Source organism: Podarcis melisellensis (assembly GCF_964234715.1).
Source record: "Podarcis melisellensis genome assembly, chromosome: 3".
Taxonomy (NCBI): domain Eukaryota; kingdom Metazoa; phylum Chordata; class Lepidosauria; order Squamata; family Lacertidae; genus Podarcis; species Podarcis melisellensis.
Genome location: NC_138530.1, coordinates 30753169 through 30766000, shown reverse-complemented (window position 1 = coordinate 30766000; position 12832 = coordinate 30753169). Strand labels below are relative to the sequence as shown.

At 42.5% G+C, this 12832-nt stretch overlaps 1 protein-coding gene and 1 long non-coding RNA gene across 2 annotated transcripts in view; one reads left to right on the top strand and one right to left on the bottom strand.

The window, feature by feature from the left end:
- LOC309365978 overlaps nt 1-9329 on the top strand; it is a 31362-nt gene extending 22033 nt beyond the window's left edge. Inside the window, exon 3 of the long non-coding RNA XR_014166342.1 lies at nt 8464-9329. This is a non-coding gene — a long non-coding RNA (uncharacterized lncRNA). The remainder of the gene's footprint in view (nt 1-8463) is intronic.
- FBXO28 (F-box protein 28) overlaps nt 1-12832 on the bottom strand; it is a 29815-nt gene that overhangs the window by 7454 nt on the left and 9529 nt on the right. Inside the window, exon 2 of the mRNA XM_081904303.1 lies at nt 1681-1790. Coding sequence (XP_081760429.1) covers nt 1681-1790 — 110 coding nt within the window. The remainder of the gene's footprint in view (nt 1-1680; nt 1791-12832) is intronic.

Sequence of the window (12832 nt, the reverse complement as noted above, 5' to 3'; positions counted from 1 at the left end):
CCTGTCCTGAAGGCTTGCGGTGGGAGGTCCGGGAACAGAGGAGAAGGCGCGCAGCGCTTCTCCTCTGTTCCCGGGGCTTGCGGTGGGAGGAGGGTTTCTCCTGCAGGGCTCCCCAAGCTGCGAATGTCTGCCCCGCGCGAGGGGCGCTCTGCTTAAGAGCGCCCCTCGCGCAGGGCAGCAGGCTGCTATCCGCAGCTTGGAGAGCCCTGCAGGGAACTCCTGCAGGGCTCCCCAAGCTGCAGATGTCTGCCCCGCGTGAGGGGCGCTCTGCTTAAGAGCGCCCCTCGCGCCGGGCAGCAGGCTGCTATACGCAGCCTAGGCAGCCCTGCGGGAACTCTTCTGAAGGCTGGCGGCGGGAGAAGGGCTTTTCTTCCCACCACCAGTGTTCAGAAGGCTGTTCTGAAGGCTGGCGGTGGGGAGAAGGACTTTTCTGAAGGCCAGCCTTCAGAAGAGGTCCGGGGACAGACTGTCCCCGGACCTGGTCTGAAGGCAGTCTCCATAGGAATGCATTAATTGATTTTCAATGCATTCCTATGGGAAACCGTGCTTCGCAAGACAAAAAACTCGCAAGAAGAAAAAACTTGCAGAACGAATTAATTTCGTCTTGCGAGGCACCACTGTATTAGAATAAAGCACAGAGATAAGACAGTAAAGAACTCAAAGTTGTTTACCAACCTGAGAGCCCTGCAAAACAAGAGATTTTAACCAGCTTTTTGAATGCTATGGGAGTTGAGCTGGAGTTTTCCTGGGGAGAGAGAGTACCATATAGAAGGTGTTACCATTCAGGAAACGCTGAACTTGGGAGGTGATTTCCTTGACCTTAAATGGCTGTGGCTTCCATAGAAGGGCCTCAAGTTGTACATTTGAGAAGCTAGTACTTCAACATTTCTCTGTAAGTGCCTCCGTTTAAAATCAGTTCTACCTCTGGCAGTGCTGAGAAGCCAAAAAACCAGCATACAGAATGATAACCTGCATTAAATACCGTACATAAACCAGGATATAGAGCGATGTGGAAGGCACAGTCTTCTATACAGGGGCTTTTCAATTCCCATATGTAGCCCTGCCCTCTATTATTTTAAAAATTTACACACACACACCCTTCAGTGGCCAGTGGGTATATGCAAACAAAACTCACTATCCTATTCCAGTGTGTGCCATGCAATTTATAATGCCACTGACCTACAGCAGGGGTAACTAACACGATGCCCACGAGATGTTTTGACTACAACTCCCAAGCAGTCTTCGCCAGTACAGCCAAGGGTCAGGTAATTATACTTCAAAACATCTGGAGGGTCCCAGGATGGTGAAAGATGACTTACAGTATTACTATAGGATATCACTGATAGCGCCTGTCTTCTCCAAAGGCAAGACAGGCAGTGACACTCAAGCAAAATGAGAGCCTAGGGCCAAGCAGAGGGGGGAAAGTCAACCCAAACAGAAAATCATTCAAGGTACAGATTGTTCTGCCGCAGTGCTAAGGTGCACAAACAGGACTGGTAGCTCATTCTTCATGCTATATGCAGAACCTTGACTACTGTCACAAATCCATCAGGCACAAGCAGGATATATTCTTTAAATATTTGTTTCACAACCGGTTGCAAAGCAGCTTTCCTTATATAATCTTCTTGCAAATACAGATTTTTAAGGAGTATTACTTCTGACCTTGTGGTAAGCACATACCTTGGGAGCTGTGCTTTAACCTGTTTCTGGCACAAGTTGTGGTATCTTTCCACTTTCAGAAATCCCTGATTCAGCATTCTCTGGCAGACCAAGTCCATTCGCTTACAAACCTACATTGAAAATACAAAAACAATACTCAAGGTGTCTTCTTTAGTAGTTAATAAGCTGTGAGCCCCTTTTATGATTAACCACTTTGTTTTGAGTGCCACAAGGCTACACAGCACAATTTGAAATGGGGCCACTTCCAAAGATTACAAAACCGTCACTTTGCCCTTTCCAAATAATTTGTTCCAAAGCTCCAACTCCAGAACATGTTTACCGCTCACATGGTGTGGTTGTTGATGTCTTAACAAAAAAAATCCATGCTTTCTGGTGCATGAATGAATTCTCAAGTGGCGTAAGACTCTTCTTAAATGGATTCTTTAAAAATTATAACATTCACTTCAATTCCATTTATTATACAGTATGTTTATTCCACTCTTTCATCTGCCAAAGGAACTCATAATCAAAAAGAAGCTGAGGCACATGCTCAGGTTTACAAACTAAAAGGTAAGTCACACAAAAGTAAAAGGTGTGGAGGGAAAAGAGGATGGCAAAAGATCAAAAACAATGCCAGAACAAGGTAGAAAGTTGTAAAGGTGCAAGTAGCTGCTGCTACTGCTGTGAGTAGACTGTCTTGCCAGAGTGGTGCATGCTCTGGTTATCTCCAGATGTTTTTAAGATCAGTTTGTTTCATGAGTGGGGGAATATAAACATTGATGCATATGATCTTAAAGTGGGTAGAGAATATTTTCACAGCCAAAATCCATTTTTTATCGATTTTCAATTGGGTGGGGGAGGTTCCTAGATCTATCGATACGAAGGTGCTCAGACCTCCCGCCGGTCTTCCGCCTTTGGGGCCAATTGAGGCACAGGAGTGGAAAGCAAAATAATTGTGTAGATCGAAAGGATTTTGCATCCAGGTTTCTTGGAGCAGGATGATCTTAAACTGTGATACGTAGCTTAGAACGTCTTTGTCCATTGTTTTCGATTGCCACCCAGCAACGTTCCAGGATAGTAATAGAGGTGAGAGTCATTTTGTCTCTTCAATAGCATCTAGGACTTTCCCGGAGTCGTGGAAGATGCAGCCATTGGGTGGTGAAGGCTCCGGTAATGTGGTTAGGGGCGCCACAGCGATTTCGGCGTGGATTTCAGTTGGGCAGAGTAGGGGGGGGTGTTCTGACGTGACCTGAGGAGATTCATATTCCATTTTTCGCTCCAAGTTAGGTGGAGTGTTTGCCTCTTTTATGGGCGCTAGGTCTTCAGGGTTGCGAAGATAGAGTAATAACTCATCTAGTCTGTCCGTTATCTCTGTTTGTTCGGCTTTTGGGAGATGGGAGAAGGAAACAAGTAACTCCTGCTCCATCGAATTCTCTAGATGAGTAGCCTTTGATAGGAGGGGCATGGGGGTCTCTGTCCAACTAATTAAGTCTGAGGGTGGAGAGGTAGAGCTCGTAGTAGGTGGGGTGCCCTCATTTTTAATTGCTTTCCTTTTAGCTGGAAGGTAGGGTATGAGAGGGCAAATCTTAGTGTTGATAAAAACTCTTGTAATAAAAATTCCAAAATTAGTCAGGGAGCTTCGTAGGGACATCATATAAGTTGGAAACTTTTTAGATTTGAAGGTGAGCAGTATCCTCTGCATGTGTGGCTTGCTGTAAATGTGGACAGTGGATTCTAGATCGATGGAGAGGGGATTTATGCCCAAGAGCTCAGCTAGATGCCTTCTTGCGACATGTATAGACGACCAGTTAACAACCTGACCTTTGAAGGGGAGGATAATTAAACAAAGTCTAGTGGCTTGTAGTGAAAGATTGTAGGAAGATGTGGTGTGTAGGTCTTCCATAGTTTGTTCATTTTCAAATTTGCAGCCAGTCTGCGGAGTTGAGCGCAGTAGGGCAGGTACTCTGGGTGTTGGTTCGGCCCTATCCTCCGGTAAAACGTCTACGGTGCTGACATTAACTTTTGGGGATACAAAGGATATGATCTTCTCTAAAGAGCCTTTGATGTCTCTTATGTACTTAAAGATACAGTCCACGGTTTTAGCCACAAGGTCTAGCGTGGTAGAGTGTTCAAGTAGTAATTCAGAGAGATGGTTTTCTTGTTCTCTGATGCAGTCTTCCGCCTGAATAGTTGGAACCTTTTTGGGACCTTTTGGTCTCAAGATGGTGTTGTTTAGGGGGTCAGTGGGTTGTTTAGCGGAAAGTTCCTTCGGTGTAGTTTCCTTATCTATTATCTCTGCTAATGGAGAGAAGCTATTCGAGGTTGGAATATTAAAAGTATCCTTTGTTTTTCCATGAAAGAATTCGCTGATTTTGGTTTGCTTGGTGAGGGGCAAACATGCCATTTCCTCTAAATCCTCAGATTCTCTGCAGCGTTTTCCAACCCCCCTCCTCGCTTCAGCAGGGCTGTTGAATTGCTGAGTCATCTCTCCCTTTACCTCGCTCTTCTATCTTCCCTAGGTTTTTCAAAGAGTCGAGGGAGTATTTTCCTTGAAAGTATCCTATTCAAGGAAGAGTAGTGTGCCAAAGGTTATCGGCATAACACTAAATTATGCTCCGTCTGTGCCTCCAAACTTGTGGTGAGAACAGCTGAACTTCTGAAAGCGCAAATAAACTGGTGGGCCCCGGTTCTTGCAAATCTATTTTCATATATAGATAAGACAACTGAAATCCCTAAAGATTGGGGACTGGCTATAATTGTGCCTATATTTAAAAAGGGTAACCCCTCTGACCCATCTAATTATAGACCAATTAGTCTTCTGAATGTGATCTGCAAACTTTATACAAAACATCTATGCCTAAAATTATGTGAATGGTTAGATCATAATGATTTACTAGAAATTGAACAAGCAGGGTTTACATCTGGACGTTCCACTATTGATCACTGCTTAGTGTTAGATTATTTTGTCTATAAGTATGTGAAACATTGGAAAAAGTCACTGTATGCAGCCTTTGTGGACCTAAAGGCAGCATTTGATTCTGTATCCAGGGGTAGGCTCTGGGCCAAATTGGCCAATATGGGTATTAACAGAAGGTTATTACTTCTGATGATTAAGCTTCATGAGAACAACACCCTCCAGATAAGACTTGCACAGGACGGCAGACTCTCTAGAGAAATCCCAGTCCAAAGAGGAGTTAGACAAGGATGCCTATTAGCCCCATTTTTATTTAACATCTATGTTAACTCCCTGGTCACATGCTGCCGTGAAATCGAAACCCACCCCCCCGTGTTCTCTAACGGCAGAAAAGTACCAGTTTTAATGTATGCGGATGACGCTGTTCTTCTCTCTCAAACCAAAGTGGGTCTGAAACGTGCCTTAGGAAAGTTTAGTGACCAATGTAACACTGAACTGTTAACAATTAACTTTGCCAAAACCAAAATTGTACATTTTAACCGCTCCTTCAGGAAAGATAATTGGAGCGTAAAGGGAAACGCCATTGAACAGACTAAGACCTTCCAATACTTAGGCATCACTTTCTCTTACAATGCCAAATTGTCAACACACCTGACCACATCAGCTATATCAGCAGGAAGAAGTGCAAATGCCATCCTTAGATTATTCAGAAGGAAAGGAGCTGGCTTTCTACCGATGGCCCTAAAAGTTTTTCAGGCAAAATCTTTAGCCCAACTCCTGTATGGCACTCAAATTAGCCCCTCTGTCAACCTTAAGACCCTTGAAACAGTACAATCAAAATTCTTAAGATCACTATTTGCCACCCCAAAGTGTACACCTAATGCAGTCTTAAGGCAAGAGGCAGGACTACCCAGAGTGGAATTAAAAGTCTGGGAGCAAGCAATATCCCTCTGGCTGAAAATCCATTACAATCCTAAGGGACTGTTACCTTGCTTCCTGGCCGCAGTTCCCTATCCTCCTTGGCTTATGCAAATAACTAACAAGATCAAACAAATTGGCCTAAACCCTGAAAATCTCTTTCTTGGAACTCAGAACAAGGCAAAGGCAATTATCACTCAGAGACTTTACGATGTCGAATTACAACAAGAAGACGCCCTACTCCCGGAGACATATAGATGTTTAAAAGCTTGGCCTAACTTTGCAGCTGCCCCTTATCTAACTAACATCACTAACGAAGCTTATAGATGGGCTTTCTCCAGAGCCCGCTTTGAGACAATGCCCTCAGCAGTGCTGTACGGCAAATTCACGCGGGTACCGATGCATGCACGTCTCTGCCCCTGTATGTCTGATAGGGTGGAATCTGTTACACACATCCTTCTGTCCTGCAGATTTTATAGTGAAGAGCGAGCTCGACTTATCTTGCCGCTTTTGTCAAAATTCGTACCCCTACGGCATTATTTGGAATCCTCCCCCAAAATTCTAAGAAAATACCTTCTGGAGGATTCCTCGGGCTCAATATCATATGAGGTGGCCAAATTTTGCGCTTTAGCAATCAGGAAGCGTAGATTTCTGCTGTTGAATGGCACATAGCGAAGTTCCCTTGTGTAATCTTTTTTCTTCTTCTTCTTGATGTTCTTGTGGATCTCCCTTTTGTTTGACCTTGTGATGTTTGGTGTCGCTGGCTTTTGCCGCAACAAAACTTGGTAAACTTGGTAAACTTGGACTTCTGAAGCCCACCCCATATTGCTGTGTTAACCGATCTTTTAATTTTTCTTATAAATTTTTACTCACCCATTATCTATGCCTAATTAAGTATTCTATGTATATGTTTGGTTCTTGCTCTTATTTATTTAATAATTATTCACTTAGATTCATACTGTTATGCTACTTATTTAGATGTTTTGCTTATGCTGGTCTATGACCGTAATAAAGAACTTGACTTGCTTGCTTGCTTGCTGGTTATCTCCCGCTTGGAGTACTGCAATGTGCTCTACGTGGGGCTACCTTTCAAGGTGACTCGGAAACTGCAATTAATCCAGAATGCAGCAGCTAGACTGGTGACTGGCCGCCGAGACCATACAACACCGGTCCGACACCGGCTCCCAGTACGTTTCCGACCACAATTCAAAGTGTTGGTGCTGACCTTTAAAGCCCTAAACAACCTCGGTCCTGTATATCTGAAAGAGCGTCTCCACCTGCATCGTTCTGCCCGGACACTGAGGTCCAGCTCCGAGGGCCTTCTGGCGGTTCCCTCACTGCAAGAAGCCAAGTTACAGGGAACCAGGCAGAGGGTAGTGGCACCCGCCCTGTGGAACACCCTCCCACCAGATGTCAAAGAGAAAAGTAACTACCAAACTTTTAGAAGACATCTGAAGGCAGCCCTGTTTAGGGAAGCTTTTTTTAAAAAAATATTTATTAAGGTTTTCAATATGAATACATAAATAACTCACAATATATGTCATAACATATTTTCACAACTTCTTTGGACTTCCTCACGTCTCCCGCTCCCATTTTCATCATTAAAAGTTTTTATCAACAATTTGTCATCTTGTTTGCATTTTTATGTCCCACAAACTTAGTTTATACTCTAATAGTTCTCCGAAAGGTTTATACTTTCTCAGTCTCACTTGTCTTCCTCATTCTATCTAGTTTAGTGGTGCTCAATTATTTCTGATTTAGCAACCTACTTAACATTCAACCAAATTACAATGCTTTTGTAAATAAATCTTGAATTTCTTCCAGTTTAGGGAAGCTTTTAATGTTTAATAGGGTATTGTATTTTAGTGTTTTGTTGGAAGCCGCCCAGAGTGGCTGGGGAAACCCAGCCAGATGGCGGGGTATAAATATTGAGTTGTTGTTGTTGTTGTTGTTGTTGTTATTATTATTACTCCCGAGCCTGGCGCCCAATTTGTAAACCATGGAATATAGGGAGCCAGTGTTACACCTACACATCTCAAGCTTAAATTAAAAAAGGACTTGTTTTTATGCATTACCAACTCAGGGTGTGTCTGTATTTCCCTCCATCCAAATCTCTGGTAACAGCTGTCTGCACACTGCAGTTACTCTTTATAGCACTTGTTTCTCCTTTTAAAAAAGGAACAGTTCAGTCCTCAAGAGGACTATACTACAGACAAGTGAGGGGGGAACCTGTGGCCTTCCAACTGCTGCAGGACTATGGCTCCTATCTCTCTGACCATTAGCTAGGCCTGGCCAAGACTCATTGGTGCTGGAGTCCGACAGAAAGAATTACTTGGAACTGCAATGTCTCCTTTCTATGTACTGCTTCCTCTTACTGTTTCCTCAAAGTACATTCTGACTTGACTGGAAAGGAAGCTGCCGACTAATTATAATGTCGCACTTTAGTCAATAAGCCTCCATTTCCAAGTGAAACCACTACACCATTTCTTGCTTCCTGCAAACTCGATAGGCCAAGAATGCAGCTCATTTCCTCTCATATTCTTTCAAGCAAAAAACCCACAAAAATTGCCCTGGCAGAATCGCACAGCTTAACCTCCGGAACTATTTCAGCCTCGTGTGCATTAAGAGGACTTCTGGCGGTTCCCTCACTGTGAGAAGTGAGGTTACAGGGAACCAGGCAGAGGACCTTCTCGGTAGTGGCGCCCGCCCTGTGGAACGCCCTCCCATCAGATGTCAAGGAAATAAACTACTATCTGACTTTTAGAAGACATCTGAAGGCAGCCCTACTTAGGGAAGTTTTTAATGTTTGAAGTTTTGTTCTGTTTTTAGTCTTCTGTTGGGAGCCATCCAGAATGGCTAGGGAAACCCAGTCAGATTGGTGGGGTATAATTAATTAATTAATTAATTAATTATCTGGCATTTCTATTCAGTTGGAGCACAATGATCTTCCCTCACTGTTCTTGCCTGAACAGAGATGGCCAGGTACCTGGCAACCCAGCTGATGACAAAGGCCAGTGTCCCCTTTGACTTTATTCTGCACTCCCAAGACAACCATCAGTTGGAGCAGACACGGTTCTGGCTGGCAAGAAGGAACAGGAAGGTACCGGTATATTTTCTTTAGATGTTCCTTCTTTGGTCAATGATGAGGGCCAGGCTAGTTTGCCCACTGCCATGGAAGGGGGGCGGGCAATTATCCTTGTTCCTTTGGCCATTGACAAAGGACACAGTCGGCTTCCTCTCTGAACATGAGTTGCTTGCACAAAAACTATTTCTAAGCTTTCAGTGATACAAAGCTACTGAACAACACACCTACTGGGCATGAACAGGGTGGCAGCTGAAGATTTGTTTTCTTTTAGATTTTAAGAAGAATGCAGAGAAACTGGAGAAGTTTATGAAGAAAGCAGAGATGACTAAAGGTTTATAAACACCATACACATGAGGCAAGACTGAAGAAACAGGTTCTGTTTATCCCAAAGAAAAGCTGAAAATACACACCCGTACCAGAAAAATTCAGGAAAGATCTTGAGGAAGACAGGAGGGGAAAAAAACAACCATCAAAGGAGAGCGAGAAGACCAAAGTCTTTTGGCTCTCCTCACTCAGACATTTAAAACAAGGAGATTTTGTGAACCACTCTGAGATCTTTGGATTAAGGGGGGGTATATAAATTAAAAATATATATATTATGAAGTCTAACACAGATTGACCTGGCCTTGCAAAGAGACACCAAGTAAGAGTTATAACCAGGAGCAATATACATATATTATTAAAATTACTTCTAGCCCATCTTTCTTTGTGCAGTTTTGTAGCACAAACAATAAAATGCAGTAAAACCCAAAATATGTTCATAGTTGTGTTATCAAACCAGTTGCTGAAGGAAGGTATTTATTATTTCTTATTACTGGCCAGGTAACTTCCATCTTTTAAAAAAGAAGAAAGTTCTGAAAGGTAACACGGAAAGAACGTGAACTCCTGGGGTGTTTGGTTTAAAAGGCTGCTCTGCTCTGCACTCAATATACACTACAGAAAGGCTTTATTTTTTCCACATTGTTAAATATATTTTCATGTACATTTCAGCAAAAGAAGAAACTTTTTTTTCATACCTGAAACTAACAAGATGTCCTTGAAAACAGTTACAGCATCTTTCCCTGAAAGTTATACTTGAGCACTAGAAGTTTATAACGTTATGTGCCACTGTAAGGTATTCTACAAATCAGGGAAGTTACTTAATTTATACTGGAAAGTCTCTGATCTTGGAACCTCCAGTTAAATTGTAGCATGCCAATCTAAGCTTTCCCCGACATAAAAGAGATTGAAAACAGATTACAAGCCAAATGAACGACTTGATGTACTAATGCTTTGCGAGTTGGAAAAACACTGGGTTCATACAGCACCTAGGTGCCTAGAAAACATACAGTTCGTGACACGTATAAATGCTTGGCATGTTCCCATCTCCCCTGGGCTAGCATCTCTAAAACAACTGTATTGGCTTCTACAAATGTGGTTTGACATCCATGAATCAGAAATAATTTCCAATGTTGCCGCAGCACAAAAGCCATAGCTGTCAACTTTTCCCTTTTCTTGCGAGGAATCCTATTCGGAATAAGGGAATTTCCCTTTAAAAAAGGGAAACATTGCCAGCTATGACAAAACCACACACAAAAGCAAGAGAGAGAAAAACCCAGCCATAATTTAATGTGAATCTTCTCCACCCACTAAGTTAAGTAGAGTTCCTTGATATACACATTCGGAAATGATATGCGTACCCTGACACCTAGTGGCAAAGCAAAATACTACAACCTACTACTTATCAAACCTTTATTAGGCATTATGCGAATAAAACCATAAAAGAGAAAATAACATATAAAGGCCTTGAAATATATATAAAAGGGCAGCAGTTGGCTACATACATATATATATATATATACATATAGAGTCAATGGTTTTCTTTGTTAACCTGCTCCTTGGAGGACTGCTACCAAAAACTCGGCTACCCCCGCCGTTACCCTTTGGTCAACGTCGGATAGATAGAGTCCCACACATTCACCTTGCTGGGGTTCCAGACCACCCGAGAGAGGGGACAGCACGCGTTGACGGAGCGTACTGTACAATGGGCAATGAAAGAGAATATGCTCTACAGTGTCCGGGACATTCATAGAACATCTGCAGAATCTCTTGTTTCTAGGAATATTTTGATATCTTCCCCTGACAAATGCTGAGGGAAAAACATTCAAACGGGCCAGCATAAAAGCCCTACGTTGGGCTGGGATTATTAATTTAGTGACGTAATTGGCTCTGCTATCTAAGATATTTAAATCATAGAATATGGGGGAGCAAATTTTGTTTACAGCTGCCATAATATTTTGTCTCTCGACATCCTTTAGTCTAGTTAGGATATTATGGAAAATGTATTGCTCATTAGAATTGTACAGGGGCTCCAGTTCGATGCCTAAAGATTCAATCTTTTTTTCGAGGTGCTGATACCATCTTGATTTATAGGAGTCATTGAGCAAATCAGCGAGCAGACTTGATGGAGGGCAGCGAAAATGGCAGCGTAACCAGTACTTTATTGAGGTGGACCATGCCCAATATTCCATTGTGTGTATGCCTATTTCTGCACACATTGTTTCATATTTGATCATAGCTGGGAGTCCAAGAATACGTCTCAGAAAGCTGGAGTGAATCTTTTTTAAATCACTGTTATATGCTTGGACCCATAGCGGGATTCCATAGAATATCTGGGATTGCACTTTTGTTTGAAATATCTGATTGGCCGCAGGAATAAATTGATTACCTTTCTGATAGTAAAAACAGGCAACTGCTGATGAGGTGCACTTTGCCTGTTTTGTGGCGTTTGTGCGATGGGTTGCCCACCCTAAATTGCTCTGGAATAAGATTCCCAGATACCTATAGATTTTCACTTGTTGGATTTCTTGCCCTCTTATTTTCCATTTCTCTAATTTCCAACCATTCGAGAAGACCAAAATTTTTGTCTTCTCATAATTTATAGAGAGTTTGTTGCATTCGCAGTAAAGGATCAGTGAAGATATAAGACGTTTCAGACCCAAGCTCGTTAATGATAGTAGGACAGTATCGTCTGCGTATAATAAGAGAGGAACTGGTTTCTGATTAAGTTTAGGGGCATGTGATTCTATTTTTTGAAGGTAATCTGGCAAGTCTGATAGAAATAAATTAAATAGAAAGGGGGCAAGGACACACCCTTGTTTTACCCCTTTCGAGTTAGGGATTACAAGCCAAATGAACGACTTGATGTACTAATGCTTTGCGAGTTGGAAAAACACTGGGTTCATACAGCACCTAGGTGCCTAGAAAACATACAGTTCGTGACACGTATAAATGCTTGGCATGTTCCCATCTCCCCTGGGCTAGCATCTCTAAAACAACTGTATTGGCTTCTACAAATGTGGTTTGACATCCATGAATCAGAAATAATTTCCAATGTTGCCGCAGCACAAAAGCCATAGCTGTCAACTTTTCCCTTTTCTTGCGAGGAATCCTATTCGGAATAAGGGAATTTCCCTTTAAAAAAGGGAAACATTGCCAGCTATGACAAAACCACACACAAAAGCAAGAGAGAGAAAAACCCAGCACAGCCCATATCATAATTTAATGTGAATCTTCTCCACCCACTAAGTTAAGTAGAGTTCCTTGATATACACATTCGGAAATGATATGCGTACCCTGACACCTAGTGGCAAAGCAAAATACTACAACCTCCGTCAAAATCTACCTGGGAACATAGAAACAAAACCGGTTCTGTTCACTAATGCTATAGAATTCCACACATAAGCAATATGTGTAGGGATGAATAAAGGGGCAGGTAGGTTTGCAGACTGACACCCACATATTCAGGGAGTTAAATCCTACACAATAAAGGATCTCCAAAAGGCTGTATACCAACTCGAACGATAAAATGGTGGATGTGACTCATGTAAAAGGTAAAAAGGTAAAAGACCCCTGGATGGTTAAGTCCAGTCAAACTTGACTATGGGGTGCAGCGCTCCTCTCACTTCAGGCCAAGGGAGCCAGCGTTTGCCCGCAGACAGCTTTTCTGGGTCATGTGGCCAGCAACAGGACACCATGACGAGTGCCAGAGTGCATGAAAACACCATTTACCTTCCCGCTGCACCGGTACCTATTTACTTGGCTGAAGCTCAGACATGCAATTTTGGGTGTTTTGGCAGTGGGGAAGCAAGATTCATAGTTAAGATTCAAACTCACTCTTTAGTATGTTCAAGATCAAACTACTAAAACAAAAGGATACATTTTAACAGCATTTGTGGAAGTTACTTAAATTTTTCAGCCCAATATTATTACCGAGG